At 44.2% G+C, this 18,825-nt stretch overlaps 1 protein-coding gene across 1 annotated transcript in view; it reads left to right on the top strand.

Annotated features, from left to right (window-relative positions):
* The window catches only part of PKHD1 (PKHD1 ciliary IPT domain containing fibrocystin/polyductin), a 433,150-nt gene that overhangs the window by 34,202 nt on the left and 380,123 nt on the right, over window positions 1-18,825 (top strand). Inside the window, exons 19-28 of the mRNA XM_082848479.1 lie at window positions 190-280; window positions 1,026-1,168; window positions 2,496-2,626; window positions 3,384-3,559; window positions 6,327-6,465; window positions 8,556-8,683; window positions 11,091-11,275; window positions 12,175-12,297; window positions 13,519-13,624; window positions 14,766-15,038. Coding sequence (XP_082704605.1) covers window positions 190-280; window positions 1,026-1,168; window positions 2,496-2,626; window positions 3,384-3,559; window positions 6,327-6,465; window positions 8,556-8,683; window positions 11,091-11,275; window positions 12,175-12,297; window positions 13,519-13,624; window positions 14,766-15,038 — 1,495 coding nt within the window. The remainder of the gene's footprint in view (window positions 1-189; window positions 281-1,025; window positions 1,169-2,495; window positions 2,627-3,383; window positions 3,560-6,326; window positions 6,466-8,555; window positions 8,684-11,090; window positions 11,276-12,174; window positions 12,298-13,518; window positions 13,625-14,765; window positions 15,039-18,825) is intronic.

Raw genomic sequence — 18,825 nt, 5'->3', positions numbered from 1 at the left:
GTAAAGGTGGTCTTTCTGCCCATGGTAGGAACTCCTGGTTGTTTTTCTTTCTTTCTTCTTTTGGCCACACTGTGTGGCTTGTGGGATCTTAGTTCCCCCATCAGGGATCGAACCTGGGCCCTCGGCTGTGAGAGTGCCGGGTCCTAACCACTAGACCTCCAGGGAATTCCCTGTTTTTCTTTTTAACAGATTCAAACAGCCCTTGAGGAGTTACTTGCAGTTAAATGCAAACTGGAACCCCTTTCAGCGAACATCCTACTCCGGCTGGGATTCGAGCAAGGTACGATCTCTGGTTTGACAAATTCCTACCCTCTTTTTCCTCCTTGTCTTCTTGCTTTCCTTCTCTTCTTTTTTTTTTTGTCAAAGGGGAACAATCTTCATTTCCTCTCCCAGGTGACTCTGTTAAGAGTCAAATGAAAATATGGAAACTGGATTCGGACCCTGAGTGCTTGGGAGGGAGCTGTTTGGTGTGGGAATCAGAGAAAGAAAAGGCATCCTTCCCGAGCTGTCAGGTGGAGCAGAGTTAGAAACCTGGATGCCGGGGAGCTGGAATAAGGAACTGTGTCTCATGCTGTACAGTGGGAAACGGGCAACAGACATAGCAGGGAAACAGCAAAACAGTGCAAATCTTGCTTAATTCAAATTGCATCTCAAGTAAAGGAATTATATATAAAACAGTAATATAACAAATTCTAAAAATGTGAGGTTATGTTTTAAAAATACTAAGGTGGACTAAGTTACAGTCAACACTCTTTACCTCCTTGCTTCTCAGTAGTTTTTCTGTGTCATGGTATACATAGAAAAAGGTAATAGATTTTCGATGCTGTAGGGCAGACACGATGGGTTTCTCATGTCTAGAGCCTTCAGGCTGGGGGATGGGCCGACCACTTCGATCCCTGCCCAGCTCACTCAAGGGCTGAGGGGTCAATGTCATGGCAAACCCATAACCCATTCCCTGCAGACATGTTGGGAAACTCTATATAACATTTACACCCATCTTCCTATTTTGTTCGAAATGCATCCAGGTCTAGAAGGTTCCAGCTCTGATGGGCACCTCACCAGTGGGACAGAGCCCTTCTGTGGGAGGTTCAGCCTCCATCAGCCTCGACACCTTGTCCTGATACCCGCGGCTGCCCAGAAGGGCAACCGGCTAGATCAGTACACACATGTAAGTAGCAGCCTTCGTGCTTGCAGGCGAGGTGGGTAGGGAGGGATTGGAATTATTCTCTGGGGTTGAGCCTGGGGAAGCACAGGAGTGATTGCTGTGCCTTGTAGGGCTTTTCGGGCTGAGATGCTAGGTTTCAGGGGTGAACAGACACCTCTGGTCCTCCCATTAGCTAGTTGCTGCATGGAAATGCCTTTCTATTAGCTGGGACCTACAGAAGTTTTTCTACACTGTAGTATTTTGTTTGCTCTCCAGGTATGAGCGCCGATTCTACAGTCAGACTCTGGATTTGAATTCTGACTCTATACCCTGCATGCCCTCCATGTCTTACTTTAGTTTACTCATCTGTGAAATGGGTAATAATGAGGTTTGGCTTTCAGGATTTAGGTGAAGAGTATATGAGATAATCCAGTAAAGTGCTTGGGCAGTGATTAGGACTCATTTAAGGATAGTTTGTATTATTTATCATAGTTATTGTTATTGATGGATAGACTGACACATTCCTTCAATACCCTTTATATCTTTGTGTCAGTAGCTCTGGTGTCCTTCATAAAAAATTGCAGCTTACTTGCCCTTTGGGAACCAGAGTGAACCTTCTTGGGGTGGCTGAACTCTTGGTAGTGGTTTCAAGTCCTTTCCTAGTTGAATGGCAGTGGGAGCCAGGGCTATACGGTTCCGGACAGGGCACTGCCCGACTTCCAGCCTTTCCTCTACAGCACAGGCTCCCAATGCTGGGTGGTGGGGATTTTGCCCCATGGGGAGAATTGGCAGTGCATGGAGACATTTTTGGTCACCAAAACTGGGGAAGTGTTTGTAGAATCCAGCGGGTAGGTTCTAGGAATGTTGCTAAACGTCCTACAATGCACTGGGCAGTCCCCCTCACAGAAAAGCATTATCTAGTCCCAAATGTCAATAGCACCGCAGTTGAAAAATCCTGCCATATAATTTTACTTAACTCAGAGTTAGAAGCCAAGGATGCTGGTGAATTAGGGTTAAGGAGTGAGGTTCAGAGAGGTACAGTGACTTGCTCAAGGTGGAACAGGTATCTGGGTCACAACAGGGGGTTTCTATTGATAATTGAGATGCTCTAAAATCCTCATGGACACGCACAGTGTTAGGCATTGAATAACTCTCTGTTGGATGAATAACAATTTGCTCTAAACTATTTGTCTCTCCAGCTAGACCGGTAAGCTCCAGGAGGGCAGGAGCAGGCTGGCTGTCTCTCTGAGCACAAGGCAGGTTCTAGGGAGTGGATTGTCCTTGATAAACATTGCTTGAATTGCTGCTTCTTAGTGACAGAGCTGAAGGACTTCTTGTTTGGTGTCTCTAGCTGTGCCTTGCATACAAAGGCCACATGAATACGAGCCTGACGGTGACAGTGTCCTTCACAATTGGCTTTCAAAACACCATTAAGAAGAGCGTCACCTGTGACTGGAGTCCCGCGGGGGCCAGCCCTAACAGGTAGCTCATCTGTGGACAGGTGTGTGGGAATTCTGCCAGCTGGGATGATTAGCTTTCCTGGGGACAGTGGCCTCTGGGAGGTACTAACTGTCTCTGATATTGGGGACTTGGATACTAACTTCAGCTCTGAACACATTTTATTTGGCAAAGAAATTTGATTTAAGAGCAGTTAGTTGTTACGAATCTAATACTCCCCAGAAGGAGTCTGACATTTCTCATAGGGATAGAATCATAGACCACCATATTTGGAAGAGATTTTAGGGAACATTCCTTGACGTTACAGGTGAGAAAAATTGGGGCCCTGAGAATTAGTGATTCACCAAAATTCATTCAGCAAGTGAACAAAGATGCTGGAATATAATTCAGCATCCTGATCTCTTGATTCAGCTCTCTTTCCACATCTCTTAAGGGTTTTGTAAGTGTTTTTAAACTTATTGAGTCTGGAAATGTCCAGAGTATTAATCTTCCCTGATAGTAGAGCCCAACAGGTGATCTGCTTAAGACACATAATCATATTGTAATTTGAAAGTACTGCTGACATTGTTATGAATGGATGGTGGACTTAAATGTGATTCACTCGTGTTGCATCCCAGCCAAGCTGAGCCCATCTTGGATGGATGCTTGTACTGTGGCAGCCATGATGGATTGGGTCTCCTGGCTGCATGGTCCTCAGGCCCAGGTTAGAGAACTGGGGCTCTCAGGAGAGAGAACTGCGGTGCTCACAGGAGGCCTGTTTCTGCTCTGCGCTTGTTTTCAGCTGGCAGTTCGCCTGCACCGACCTCTGGAAGACGTGTGTGCATCGCTCCGCACAGCTCCAGCCACCTCCCGCAAACTCCCCAGTGCTGGTTCATCAGATTGACCTCCTCCCTCTGTCTCCGGAGATGGACATGTTCTATGTGGATGAGATTATTATTGCAGACACGAACCTAACAGGTGATTATCAAATCCACTCTCCTCCACGGACCTGTCCATCAAATGCTGTCTTTGAACTTTTCTGGAGGGGCTGCTTTTCTGTTAATGGTGAGAGAACATATGATTCTCCATCTTTCTTGCCTCGATCCTGGAGAGAAGATGGAGTTGGAATTCTGTGTCCTTGGCCCCCATATCTCTCTAACTAGTTCCTTTTTCCCCTCCTATTTATTCCAATGCTTGCTCTTGCTTTGGGTGTCTGTGATCTTACCCCAATTTTACCACTTTCTTGCTGAGGGGCCTTGGTTTTCTCATCCATAAAATGGGCTTAATGAGGGCCCTACCCCATTGGATTACTATGAAGAATAACTGAAGTATAGTGTACAGCGCTCATCATGGGTCCTGACTAGTAAGTGCTCAATAAGTGTAATCAATTATTAGTACTATTATCATTACTGTTGTTAGGCCAGCAGAATTTCTCCATCTCTCCATCTGTTAATATCTGTCATACAAAGTGCTGTAAGGAACACAGCAATATCTGGCCCTGTAAATGGGCCACAAGTTTGATTTACAATCCTTAGGACAGACTCGGTGGGAGTTGGAGGGTCACCGCATCCGCATGAGAACAGCCTCGTCTTTCCTTCTCCCTATCTGGTTCCTCTCACACATCACTCAGAGCTCAGGCCTGGCCCCTCTCTGCACAAAGTCCCTTGACCTCTCTTGGGTGCAGTGCTCTCACCTGGCTTTGCTTGTCTTAAGGGCAAGGTGCTCATCAGGGGTTCTCCTGAGGCCACGTGTGATGCACACCCTGGGGACAGACGCACACCCTGGGGACAGAAGCCCAGACAGATGGTGTGGTTTGGTCGCAGGGCCTCCAGGCTTCCAACTTTGTTCCCTCTCTCTTTTCTGTCAAATCCCTTGTGACTCGGGCTCGGCTTTCGTGCTTCTCATAGCTTCTCTGTTTTTCTCTCTCCAAGGAGAAAAGTATGGAACAGGCATTTGCATTCTGATTTTCAAGTGTGCAGCTTTTTAATCTTTTGCCTGGAAGTTGTAGAGCTGGGGGCAGGGGAGTGTGGAGGTGGGGGGTGGGGTAGGAGAACTCTCTTTCAGCCCTGAAAATGCATCATCTTTGATACTCTTCAGAATTCCATCTCTTATCTGTTTCAGTGATGTGAGTGTTTTGGGGGTATCTGGGTCAGAATGCGTCATTGCTTATTTCAAACTCTGTGTTCTGACACACAGAAAATAATATTCAAATGGTGTGCTGGGTAACCATCTGAGTTTCTTGGTGCCCAAGACAACTGGCTGGGGCCTTTGGTGACCCCAAGTGCTACCCAGATTCCCAGAGCACTGAGGGGATCATTACAGCGTGCACTCGAACCCACTGACTGGACTGGGAAACTCAGGACTGGATAATAGGTGTCATTGCCCTTTATCCTTCCCAAACCCTCAAGGCCCAGGATCCAGAATCCTTTCTCACTGCCATCACCGCTTCGCCACCAAATGCTCCAGTATCTGGAGCCATGTAAGGGTGAGGTGGGAGGGGAGCAGGCAGGCAGAGACAAGAAAGATGGGAGATGGCTTGGGTAAAACCATCTGATTCCCACTGTCCAGTCGTCCTGATGGCCACAAGTTTCCTGTGAGTATTATTTAATGGTAACATAAACTCTACACAGTAGGGCTCCATATTCATGGTTAATTGTCTGACATTTATCTGATCAGCTTAATACTTGGTTATATTCTCCCACCGAATGTCCTCTGTGAAAGGTCTTTTCATCTAGTGGTAGCTCCCAAATATTTCTCATTTAATTCTCAGAACCCCATGAGATGGTCCTGTGATTCCCCACTCTATAGATGAGGAAACCAAAGCTGACTGGATACTAAGTGTCTTGCCTCAAATCAGCTGGTATGTGGGGGATATTGGAACCCAGAGATGGTTGACACCAGAGCCAAACCTTCAATGACTCCATACTCAACTGAGCAAATAAACTTTTATTGAGCCCTTACTCTGTGCTTGGCATTGTGCTCAGCATTGGGCCTGCAAAGACTGCCTCGATTGTACAGACTTGGAAAAGAAGCTGCCTTTACATGGTGCCTGGTAGGAGGAAAAGAGGATATTAAACTATATTTGCTGGTCATTTAAACCTGCCATCTCACTAAACTCTCCCTGCCATGCAGACTGATACCTGTCATGAGTCCCACTTTATCAATGAGAAAACAGAGTCGTACAGAGGTTATAGTGATTAGCCAAATAGTAACCCAATAGAAGCGGAAAATAAGGATTTGAACACTGGTCCATCTTAAAGCTTGCACTCTCTCTGCACACGTGTTGACGCCATGCTGCGGATAAAACTCAAGTACCTCTGGTATGTGCTTTGTGTGTTCAGTGTTCCCAAGGGGGATAAGCTTGTGTTCCTGGAGCTACCAGGCTTTGGGAAGAAAAGGAGGAAGGGGGGCAGTCCACACTGCCGTAGATGAGCTGTGTGTATGTGTGGTGGTGTCGTGGTGGGAACCGCCAATGATACAGGCAGTGATGCTTGGCTGACTTGGGGCTTATTGAACTCTGCTGTGGAATTAGTCATCGTCTCCGTATACCATGACCTTGCAGTTTCCTTTTGCAACTAAATTCCTACTTCCTCTTCCTTTTCTCTTCCTGGCAGCAGGTAGGTAGGAATCTCTGCTTTAAGTGTATGCTGGGATGTGAGTAACTCAACCTCTCCAACGGGGACCTTCCACACAGCAGGTCTTCCATCTTGATTTACTTGATAATGATTGGATCATTGGTCTCTAGTTTCTCAGGCTGACTCTGGAACAGCTCGCCCTGGCGGGAATCTGCTGGAATTGCTCTCTGTGGTGGGATCCCCTCCTGTCTACAGTGTGACCTCCTGGTTGGCAGGGTGTGGCTTGGAGCTCCCGCTCATCACTGCAAGGTAGGGAACCATCTTTGCTCACCTATCCTTGCTTAAAATTGTTAACTGCCCTTAGAAGACACAGAGGTGAGACTTTTTATCAGGAAAAGCTACCTGCCGTGTTGCTCAAAGCAATAGTTCTCAGTCTTAAGAATGCCGTATCAGACTTACCTGGAGGTTGTGTTAAAGCACAAATTGCTGGCCCCTAACCACACCATCATAGTTCAGTACGTTTGAGGCAGAACCTGATAGTTTGCATTTCTAATGAGTTCCCAGGCAATGCTGATTCTGTTGATCTGGGGACTACATTTTGAGAACTAGTTCCTAGTGAATTTGTTTACAGGTAGTTGTATTTTTATGCTTTTCAGAGGTTCACATTACCACTGTTTGAGAGGAAAACCTTGTTCCTCTCCTTCCATTCCCCATGTATTAATCTTACTGGAATCATTTGAGGCCAAAGGAAATAGCCAAAGGAACAAAACCAGCCAGTTCTAAGAGCTCACCACCAGATGGCACTAGAGCGCCATAAGCATTGGTTCTTCAATAATCAAACCTCTCTGGCCACAGTTTACAAAGCAGTAACTAAGAATCAAGTCTCCTCCAAGCTCTTGGAACACATGTATGCTGTAATTTGTTCTTTTAAATATTCACTAAAATCCAAGTAGGATGGGAAGAATTGAGATGCCCTGTCTTTAAAATTTCTTTTTTCCTCCCATCTCTTTCTAACATGTTTCGAAATGAGTTCTCCTACTTATACTATGCTTTGGACAATGTGTGAAAAGTAGGCAAAGAAACCTTGAATCTGTGCTCCATTTTCCTTGACTTAGTGTTTCATGGGCCTCTGGGCAGGACAGACACGGAAATCAATAGAATGAAGGAGGGAAAGAGCTTCAATGGTGGAGAGGGAGCTGTCAGATTACCCAGCCCGTGGTCCTGTGCTCCAAACCTACTGAATTATGTAGTTATTAACTCTGAAATGATGGAGTGTAATTTAGGTCCACACTTAGAGGGGTCCTCACAACCTCCTTTTTTTTTTTGGCCGCGTGGCATTTGGGATCATAGTTCCCTGACCAGGGATCAAACCCGTGCCCCCTACTGTAGAAGCGCAGAGTCCTAACCACTGGATCGCCAGGGAATTCCCACAACCTCCCTTTCTGAGTTTTCCTCAAGTCCCTTAGTTCCTTCTGGAAGCCTCCAGCTTGAGCAAGTCAGGACAACCTTCAGAGTGGCCCCCAAAACAGATAGTATCTTCTGTATGGTTTAAGTATGCACATCAATATGTAGCACTTAGGTAATATTATTGATTGAAATCACACATGTTTGTTGTTGAAAATTAGGAAAATACAGAAAAACACTTAGGAAAAGTTACAAAGCACTCAGAATCCCTCTGCTCAGAGATAGCTTCTGTTAATGCACTGGATCCATATTCTAACAGCCTTTTTCCCCAGGCAGTTTTTATATGCATATATACATGTATATGTTTGCTTTTTAAATCTCAGATTGGGACCACACATAAGACACTATATTTGTAACATGCCCTTTTCACCTACTGGTATAAATGGAATATTTCCCCATTTCATTAAGCCTGCTTCTAGATATGGTTTTTAATGGCTGAATAGTATTCCATCTCATGGTGTGTCATGATTTATTTGACTTATTTATTGTATTAAAAGCAGGATTAGTCAGGCAGTGTGTTTGCATACAGGTGCTGGATAAGGACTGCACTAGATGGAGTGGCCTGTTTCTGCTGGGGATACTGAGTGCAGAGGATCTGTGGACTAGGGCCCAAGTTTTCATCTGACTGTGCAAATGGGTTCTCCTTCCACTCTGCATCAGGACCAGAGCTGTGAGGACCAGAGTCATCACTCTTTGCTCTGCATCCCTGTGCTTCCAGGATCAATAGAGGGGAACTGTGGAATGCCCTAAAGAACCCTCATATTTACCTTACATTTCCTCTGCTGTGATGGGAGAGGGGTGCCCAGTACTTGGGAGCTTGAGCTCATGGTCTGGAAACATGGGAGACCGCTGGTCTTTGAGATGGAGCTATGTTCTGTCTGGAGCAACTGCTGGAGGGTCCCCATGGCTAATGCTTTGCTTCTGGTATGTCACAGCTCTGTGCCCACTGAAGGAGCAGAAGAAGGATCCGGGTTGGTCCAGGTGACAACACAGAGACTACAGAGGGCAAGTCCACCTTTAGGAGGACACTTTCGCATCCAGCTTTCTCACACAGTGATTCCTGGTAAAGGGGCCATTGGGAGTGCAGTGTTTCTCATTTGACAACATCCTGCCAGGCAGGGTGACAGTCTTAAAGTTATTTTGTTTTCCAGTGTCTGAGAATGACCTTCTTAAAGTTAAAGATCTGGATAATAACAACAGCATATCATTGTTAATATCCCAATCTTTCAGTTTTGTAGATGTGGAAACTGAGTGGATTAGCTTCCTGGGGCTGTCAACAGCAAATTATACAACCTTGGTGGCTTAAAACGACAGAAATTTATTCTCTTCCAGTTCTGGAGGTCAGAGTCCACAGTCAAGTTGTTGTCAGGGCCACTCTCCCTCCTCAAGCTCTAGGGGAGGATCTGTTCCCTGCCTCTCGCAGCATCTGGTGGCTGCCAGCATCCCTTGGCTGCGGGTGCATCACTCCAACCCCTGCCTCCCTGGTCACACTGTCTCTTCCTCGTCTGTGTATGAGTGCGTTTAGGGCCCATCTGGATAATCCAGGATGAACTCCTCTTCTCAAGATCCTTAACCACATCTTTTGCTTTATAAAGTAATGTTCATAGTTTCCTGGGATCAGGGCAGTGACATATCTTTTTGAGGGCCACCATTCAGCCCACTATACTCAGGCTTGCCCAAAGCTCATAAAAATAGTTGATGGCAGGGTCCAGGTATGAACTTCAGTCTTTGCTTCTCAGTTCGGTCTTCTTCTCTCTGGAGTTTCCTAGGCCAAAATCCATGGTAGCCACGGCCCTTCCAAATTAAACTCCACAGTGACACCATATGATATTGAGGATTTTAGGAATCATAACACATGTAGAAAGAGCTTTCAGCTGCGATGAGGGTAGAACAGTTTCTAAATCTTCAAGTACATACACATCTCACAAAGGACAGGATTAGACGTGATTATATGTTATTTATTTGGTAAAAACATAGGGGAATCAGAAAGGAGGCTCAGGAGAACTCAAGAATGGCTGTATAAAAATTGGCACATGGGCTTCCCTGGTGGCGCAGTGGTTGAGAGTCCGCCTGCCAATGCAGGGGACACGGGTTCATGCCCCGGTCCGGGAAGATCCCACATGCCGCAGAGCGGCTGGGCCCATGAGCCATGGCCGCTGAGCCTGCGCGTCTGGAGCCTGTGCTCCGCAATGGGAGAGGCCACAGCAGTGAGAGGCCCACGTACCTCAAAAAAAAAAAAAAATTGGCAAATGGTCCAGGAGTCTTCTGTCCTCAAGCAGAAAGATGCTGGACTTGCAAAGAATCTTCTTGGCTGGAGGAATGGAGCGGAGTTTTTACTCTAGTAGGGCAAATTAGGAAAAGTTGATGGCCCCTGGGCTATTGGAGTCTGATAAGTGGGTGAATAAGTTCATCAGAGCCCTGCCTCTATGAAGCCCACTACTGTGCTGTTTCCCTTCTCACTAATGAGAAAGCTGCAGCCTGTCTGTAGAGAGACTTTTCCTGCTGTCATATCCTGTTGCTGATATTCCTTACATCACTGCCTGTAGAACAGCTGGGGGGAAAGCCAGCCTTCACCTGGCCATTTGAAATGGCCCTCAAATGGCATATAAAATCTTTTCAAAAAAGATGAGAATTTTGTTTGCATTTTGGAAATACAGTGGTATTTCACCAACACTCCAGGGCAGTGTGAGATTCAAAAGGAAAGCTCTTGAGTAGGTAGAAGGCAACCTGGGTTTTAATCTAAACCCCTCTCACTTGGTTGACAGGCTTCTGAATCACACTGGGTTTCATTTTCTTCATCTCCCAAGGAGGTATTAGGATATTTAGATGACCCGCCTCACAGAGATGTTGGGATACCTAAGGAAATGGAAACTTTTGGTAAAGCATGAAACAGCGTTCAAACACAGCAAGGCTTAAGCCCAAAGTGCTGTTATTTCTCTGCGGGGATGTGAGATGGGGAAGCAGGTGGTTGGGCTTAAAGGAAATTGTAATGGAGAAACCGAAGTTCAATGCCAACATTCCTCAGCTTGGTTGGCTAAGTTTTTATGGGTGTCAGCTGCTTTGTGCCTTCCCTACTCCTTGTGAAAGGTGGCCGGCCAACTTTTCCCTGTTCACAGGGCCAGCTAAATTTTTCCGGGGAAAACCCAATATTTAATTAGACTTTCAGGGATTACCAGGGTGTCTGGAATTTACATTTTGAGTTGACAGTTGAGATAGGTTTGTCTGATGCGATTGTGTTCTCTGCTTGAGAGATGTGATGCTGGTTAAAGGGACCATGATATAAAAAGTGAGCACCTACTTATATTTGCCCTAAAAATGGCTTAACTGGACTGAGGATTTTCTTGAACTTGATGGTCTCTGCGTGTGTAGTAGGCATTCTGATGTGTATTCTCTGCTGTTTTGATGATGAGATGCTGCAAGGTGGACTAATTAGTGTCCTGTACGTTTTATATCATGACCTTCTCCCACAGCTGTCCCTGTGCACATCTCAGCTAGTCACCTCCAAAAGCTCTTACAAACCAACGCTGATGACTTCACATCTAGGTACCTTAATGTCAGTGACTTCACTGTGACGGAGGATCTAAAGTCTTGCTCTGAACATGTGTGGACTCTCTCCTGGTCCAACCAGGTTGGGGACTTGCCCAGCTTTATAATGGTATGTATGGTATCCCTTTTGGTTTTGTGGATTTAGTGCTCTGGAGCAATTTTGTGAAAAAAAATCAGAATTATATGAATGAAAACTGTCATGATTTGTGAATTTTGTTGGAATATTCAAGTAAAGGGGTTCAATGATCTTTCTGAAAGTTTTCAAGACGTATTTTATACCTCATATTCCTGATAAAGCAGTTTAAACCCAACATCACCTTTTCTAACTTGATGTAGGTAGAGAAGTTGTTGGTCAGTGTCCAGCATACAATAATTCCACATCTGTTATTGCATAATTTAAGCAGATGTGATTGACTTAGATTATCATGGAGGCAGATGGCACAGCAGAAGGAAGTTTAGGAAAGGATTTGCTGTCTTTGGATAATGACAAAACCAGATGCTCTTGCATATTTAGGGTTTTAAAAAATAATCTAATGATCATCTAGCGTTTGGTTTTATGAAGTGAAACCCGAGATGAAATTTTATTCTTGTTATTTGGTATTGCAGGTCATCTGGTTTTCAAAAAAAATCCTTGGGTGGAGATGGAGGAAGGATAGGAGTCATCTCATGGCACTTGTTTCCAGACATTTTATTTTAATATTTTGGATTGAAAACTTGTAAAATAGAAAAGCACATGGAAACAAAATATCTTAAGACTTAGAAGATCAGTATAGTGTGCATTTTTTTGGGTAACTCTACTTGCATATAAATATTCTTCTAGTCTACTGGGGCTTTCATTAGCCATTACTTACTATTAGGTTACTAGATTTCAAGCCCCTGTCTCTCCATTTTCACTTTGTAGCTATCTGATTATCTTAAACAGAATGTGAAAACACCCTTTGTTATTTGTTTTAAGCAAGATTAGACTTGATTCCATGGCAGAATTCACCAGAACTGTAACCATCTTAGGTATCTGATGAAAACCTAACGGGAGTTAACCCTGCTGTAACCACTCGTGTGGTATATGATGGTGGAGTCTTCCTTGGACCCATATTTGGAGACATGTTGGTCACTGCCAACCAGTACACTCAGGTGAGAGCGGATGGGCCACCCAAAGTGAAATACTAGTTTCAGGTCTACTGCAGCCCCTCCTGATTTGTAATGTGGACCAATCCTAAAGGTCAGCTTTCTAATTCGCAAAACAGAGAGAGCTGTGGCCGTGCTTTTCTACCTCCACAGGGTATGGAGAGTACGCTGAAAATATAAGTGCTTTGTAAATACAGCATCTGTTATTATAATTATTGATGCTACTATGGTACCAAAAATAGAGAACCTCTCTAGCTACATATGACTTATACCTCCACACAGTGGCCTTGGAAAGTAAATGAGCTAAGTCAACCCCTTTTCTCTTTAAAATGTCCTTTGCTATTTCCCATCTGCCCATACTCTTGTTATAAGTCATCTGCTTTTAATTAGAGACAATTTTGAAATGCAAAACTATAAAGAATAATATAACCAACACCTGGGTACCCAAATGAGGATTAACAATTGCCAACATTTGATGTATTTATTTTATTTTATTTTTGGTCTTTATGAATAACGTGAAACACTACAGATGAAGAATTTCTTATCACCTGTGCCTTCATGCCATCCCAGTACCCCTTCCCTTATAAGCAAACACTATCATAAATATAGTGTGTGTGCTTTTAATCCTTATTTTATATGTAGAGATTCAGAGTTCAATCTTTTTCGCCTTTCTTATCTCCAAGTATTGTAGAGTTCTATTAGATTAACCTTAGTCCCAGTGAGAGGAAAAGACATATAATTTATTCTTGGGGACCTCCCATTTTAGGATAAAAAAGACCCCAAGCCAAATGTCCAAATACACTCTGATCTTCAGTTACACATCCATGTAGCATGGTAGAACAGAGGTGCCTACTTCACTGGCATTTACCAGCAAAGACAGGGCTTTTCACAGGAAGTAGGTACTCAGTTGAAAATATAAAGTGATAAAAAGTTCTCACTCAGTTTGAATTTACTTCTATGTGACAGAGAGGGAATTTACTCCAGATTGAACATATTTAATTGCAAAAATGTTAGGTTTCCGCTTATTTACCATCGTTTTAAAAGGCCTAACATGTTTGGAGTCATGCTTTACAATTTAGGGTCTATTACTGGAAAATAGAAGGAAAAAAAAGAGAATAAGTAAATCATTAACACATTTTAATTTGGGCAAACTTTACAAGTACTTTATTAATACGCTGGAGCATATGAAACATGTACGTTTGCTTTTAATGCTTTTGTCTTTTCCAGGTGGTTGTGCGAGTGAACGACATACCAGCTTATTGTTCAGGTTCCTGTTCCTTCCAATACCTTGAAGGGTCAACTCCCCGGGTCCACTCTGTGTGGTATGCCCTCGGTATGATGTGCACTTGGCATTGAGATGGGCGTGAACTTTATTTTTTATTTTTTTTTGAAGTATAATTGATTTACCATGTCATGTTAGTTTCAGTACAGGGATTCAGTTATATATATATATATATATATATATATATATGCTTTTTCAGATTCTTTTCCCTTATAGGTTATTACAAATATTGAGTATAGCTCCCTGTGCTATACGTTAGGTCCTTATCTGTTTTATATATAGTAGTGTGTATATGTTAATCCCAACCTCCTAATTTGTCCCTCCCCCACCTCTTTCCTCTCTGATAACCATAAGTTTGTCTTCTATGTCTGTGGGTCTATTTCTGTGCGTGAACTTTAGACTGAGAGTGACTTGTTGGACGCCGTGTACCTGGTGATGTGTGGGTAGAAGGTGTGTCCGTTCATGGGGTGGATGTTGAGTGATGCAGCAGAAGGTGAATTTTTTAGCCAATCTAAATGAAATGGTTATGATTTGAAATTGTGGATTTTTTTTTTTTTAATTTCTTGGCTGCGTCGTGTGGCATGTGGGATCTTAGTTCCCTGACCAGGGTTCGAACCTGTGCCTCCTGCAGTGGAAGTGCAGAGTCTTAACCACTGGACTGCCAGGGAAGTCCTGAAATGGTGGATTTTTGATGACTTAAAATGTTGGGCTTCCCTGGTGGCGCAGTGGTTGAGAGTCTGCCTGCCGATGCAGGGGACACAGGTTCGTGCCCCGGTCCGGGAAGATCCCACGTGCCGCGGAGCGGCTGGGCCCGTGAGCCATGGCTCCTGAGCCTGCGCGTCCGGAGCCTGTGCTCCGCAACGGGAGAGGTCACAACAGTGAGAGGCCCGCGTACCACACACACACAAAAAAAATGTTGTATTCTCTTTGTCCCTTGTTTTGAAATTTTCTTTATTTTTATTTTTTTCCCCATTTTTTGTTGACTAGTGATTTCTCATCACTAGTTTGAGAAAGTTTAAGATGAGGGCTCTACGCTATTAAAATCAATATAGATTCCAATACATGAGTCAGCATTTAATTCCTTGAATTTTGGGAGAGGAAGGTGAGAGGGAATGAACATTTGATAGAGTTCTTGTAAATGGAGTGATATCACTGAGAAATGATTTCTTTCTTTTAATTTCTTTCTTTTAAGATGACATTGACCTACTGGTCTATATTACTGGAAGTGGTTTCTCTGGTGACTCCGAGGCCTTGCAGGTTACAGTGAACAAAACAAGTTGCAAAGTTATTTTCTCAAACCAAACGAATGTGGTGTGTCAGACAGGCCTGCTGCCCGTTGGAGTGCATCAGATTTCAGTGTTGGTGAGACCCTCTGGTCTTGCCGTCAGTGCCAGTGGAGGAGGCCTCTTCCTAAACGTGGAGCCCAGACTGGATGCTGTGGAGCCTTCCAGAGCTGCAGACATTGGTAATCTGGGGGCACCTGCCTTGCATCTGACCCTCTGAAGCTAGCATTCTTGCCCATCTGCAGGAATCTAGTCCTGCCGTGGAATAAGTTCTGTAGCCACTGTGATTCACAGCTTTCTGTTTTCTGCCATCAGCATTTCTTCCAATGAGTAATAGACATTTGAGCCCTTAAATGAACTCACTTGCCACCTAAAGGACCATAGTTTGGCTGATGGCGTCAGGCATCACTGGGTCAATCATTGAGTCATTGGGACAATCTGATCAAATGGAAATGACACTAGGAGGGGGAGTTAGGACATGTGCCTGGGTTTTCAGCCTGCCAAAATCAGAAGTGTGACCTTAGAAGTTTCAGATACTTCTGTGGGACTTAATTTCCTAACAGTGATGAGGATGGGCACAGGATCGTTTACTGAGTACCTGTTCTAGGTAGTCGCACACCCTAAATGCTTACAGCCGCTGGAAAGGTGGAATTATTATCCACATTTTTTCAGATGAGATAATAGTATTTCTAAGAGAAGAGTGACTTCCCCAAGGCTTCCTGATGGAAAGAGGTGGAGCTAGGATGCAAACCAGGATTGTGGGATGCCAAGGCTCCTGCTGCTTCTACCTCAGCATGCTGTCTTACCCATGCAATGGGCTGAACAATGCTTAGACCTCTTAGTTTTGAGTGAGATTAAAATGAGCCAACAGGTGGGAAAGTCCCTTGAAAATTAAAAGCATTTGCAAATGTGAAGTACAGGCCTGGCCCACTAGGAACTTAATGGGTGTTTCACAAATGTTTGTAAAATGACGTACACTCGGATACTTGGCTAGCAGTCAAAGCCAACTACCATTTGAGTAGTGGGGTATGGAGAGGTCAGCAGGGCTTGCCAGCATCAGCCCCGTGCATTGGGTCTTAGTGCCATGGCAACCAAGGCTCTCCCCAGGCTTTCTGAGGGACACAGCCTGTTTAAAACAACCCAGCCAGACTGCAAGAATCTCAGGAACACTCATGCTTTATATGTTAATATATGATTTTTAGAGCATAAAAATTTTTCCTTAATGCCTTGGATTTTTGTCATTGTTTATTCTGTTGGCCAAAGATTCGTGGCTTAGAACACTTATTAAAGTAGTGTTTCCTGGCTACAAATTCATTGTTCAAAGGAACAGTTGATTTCTGAATTTACTTGGCCTTATAGAGTAAATCAAGAGGGCTGCTTTTTTCTTCTCTGCACATAAAACCGAACAAGCTTGCCCTTATTTCTCAGTGATTTAAGGAGGAAGCCAGATTGTCTGTGGTGCTCAGAGTGAAAGATCACACTCTATATTAACCCAATAACTATTGGTTTGAGTCTTCCCACCAGATGTATAAGTGGCTTTGATCTTCCTATAAAGTTATCTTTGCAGTTCAGGCCACACCTTCCGTCCTCACTCGACTCCCCCACTGGACTGCAGGTACCTCCAGGGCAGACAGGTGACTCAATCAGCTTTGTCCTCTACACAGAGTGACTCACACAGGCAGACTGGCCAACTGTCCCAGTTTCCTGGGACTGAGGGGTTTCCCAGGATGCAAGACTTTCAGTGTTAAAATTGGGACATGGAACTCTAAGTGCTAAAACTTGGAAAATCCCAGACAAACTGAGTTGAGTTGGTTACCCTGTCAGGGTATGCTATACCAACAATACATGGTGAAGGGTTTGTCTAGGAGGACTGTACACCACCCCTCTGTATTTTAGTGAAAGATGGAAAATTCAGAGAAGGGATAATGTTGGGTGGGTCCAAATTAATCTCTGGTATGACTGAGGGGAAATGGAAGGAGAGAGAGATTCTAGCTGCTACTTTATTACTGGATTTAAACTTTCCCTCTGAACCCTTCCTCCACCCTGCCACCTACCTAGTACCAACCAGTATCAGTCAGTCCATCCATCCATCCATCACTCAACACTGACTAAGCCACCCTGCAGAAAGCCCTGTGCCAGGTGCTGAAGACCTTGGTTCTCAAAGTGTGGTTCTGGACCAGCGGTATCTCCATCATCCGGGAGCTTGTTAGAAATGCAGTCTCAGGCCCCATCTCTCACCTCCTAATCAATCTGCATGTTCACAGGATCCTCAGGCAATTTCTATGAATAGGGCAGTTTGAGCAACACCGCTATTGGGGATTTAAAGAGAACCAGGCTGAGTCCTACCAACAAGGAATTTACAGAACAGTTGAGTATGTAATGAATATGTGTAATAATGTGATCAGTAATATTCCAAATCACCACTTGCCCATATGCCAAGTGCCCTTAAAAGGATTAAAAAAAAATATTGGTTCATTTCTGTGTGTTAGGTCCTAAGGTGTGGACGCTTGTGAGGCACTTCAGCTTTCAAATGGGAATGGCATTGTCACTGCCTCTCCAACTTTTAATTATTATCAACAATAATAATGACAGCAATTTATTTAGCTCTTACTATGTGCCAGTCACTATGAATGTTGAGCATACAATAAATTGAAACAAAGTCCCTGCTCTCCTGGAGGTAAGTGTGTAAGAGAAAAATAAAGCAGGGGAATAGTGACAGAGGGAGTGGTGGTTGTGATAGGATGGTCACTGGCACTGGAGAAATGACAAGGATGTCACTGGAGGGTGGAGACAGGGAGGAAGTGAAGGAATGAGTCCTGGGGAAATCTTCGAGGAGATTCTAGGCAGAGGGAACACCAAATGATAAAATCTTAAGTCAGAATGAGCTCAGCTTGTTCCAACCAAGGAGGTTTCTGTGGCTGGAATAAATTGAGTGAGGGGGGTGGTAGGAGATGACTGGGAGCAGATCATATGGCTTTAGAGGCTGTGAAAGGATATTGGGTTTTTGTTGTTGTTGTTGTTGTTTGGCCATGCCGTGTGGCATGTGGGATCTTAGCTCCCTGACTAGGGATTCAACCTGCGCCCCCTGCAGTGGAAGCTCAGAGCCCTAACCACTGGACTGCCAGGGAAGTCTGAAAGGATGTTGGCTTTAATTCTGAGCGAGACAGGTGCCATTGGAAAAGTTTAAGTGCAAAAGCAACATGATCTGACTTAGGCTGCTGTGTGAGGAGATACTGTAGGGAGGCAAGGATGGAGGCTACTGAAGCCATCCAGGGGAGAGAGAATGTTGGGTTGGACTAGGGCAATATCTCTTAGAAATATATATTTATCATTTTATTGTTGTTGCTTGTTCCTTGGTGTCCTATCTAAGAAACGATTGCCTAATCCGATGTCACAAGATTTATGCCTGTATTTTCTTCTAAGAGTTTTATAGCTTTAGCTCTTGCATTTAGATGTATAATTCATTTTTAGTTAATTTTCGTATATAGTGTGGGTTAGGGGTCTGTATTAGTTTTCTAGGGCTGCTTAACGAGGTACTGCAAACTAGATGGCTTAAATAACAGAAGTTTATTGTCTCATAGTTCTGGAGGCCATAAGTCTGGTATCAAGATGTCAGTGGAGGTGATTCCTTCTGCAACAACCTGTGAGAAAGAATTTGTTTCATGCCTCTCCCCAAGATTCTGGTAGTCTGCTGGCAATCTCTGGCATTCCTTGGGTTGTAAAAGCATCACCCTGATCTCTGCCATTGTCTTCACATGGTGTTCTCCCTGTGTCTTTTATGTGCCCAAATTTTCCCTTATTATAAGGACACTAGTCATATTGAATTAAGGACCCACCCTACTCCAATATGACCTTGTCTTAGCTAAGTACATCTGTAATGACCCTATTCCCAAATAAGGTCACATTCTGAGGTACAAGTGGCCAGGACTACAACATATGAATTTTGAGGGGGACACAATTCAGGACTCA

This window comes from Leucopleurus acutus, assembly GCF_964270905.1.
Source record: "Leucopleurus acutus genome assembly, chromosome: 10".
Lineage (NCBI taxonomy): Eukaryota > Metazoa > Chordata > Mammalia > Artiodactyla > Delphinidae > Leucopleurus > Leucopleurus acutus.
This window is presented reverse-complemented; position numbering and strand designations above follow the sequence as displayed.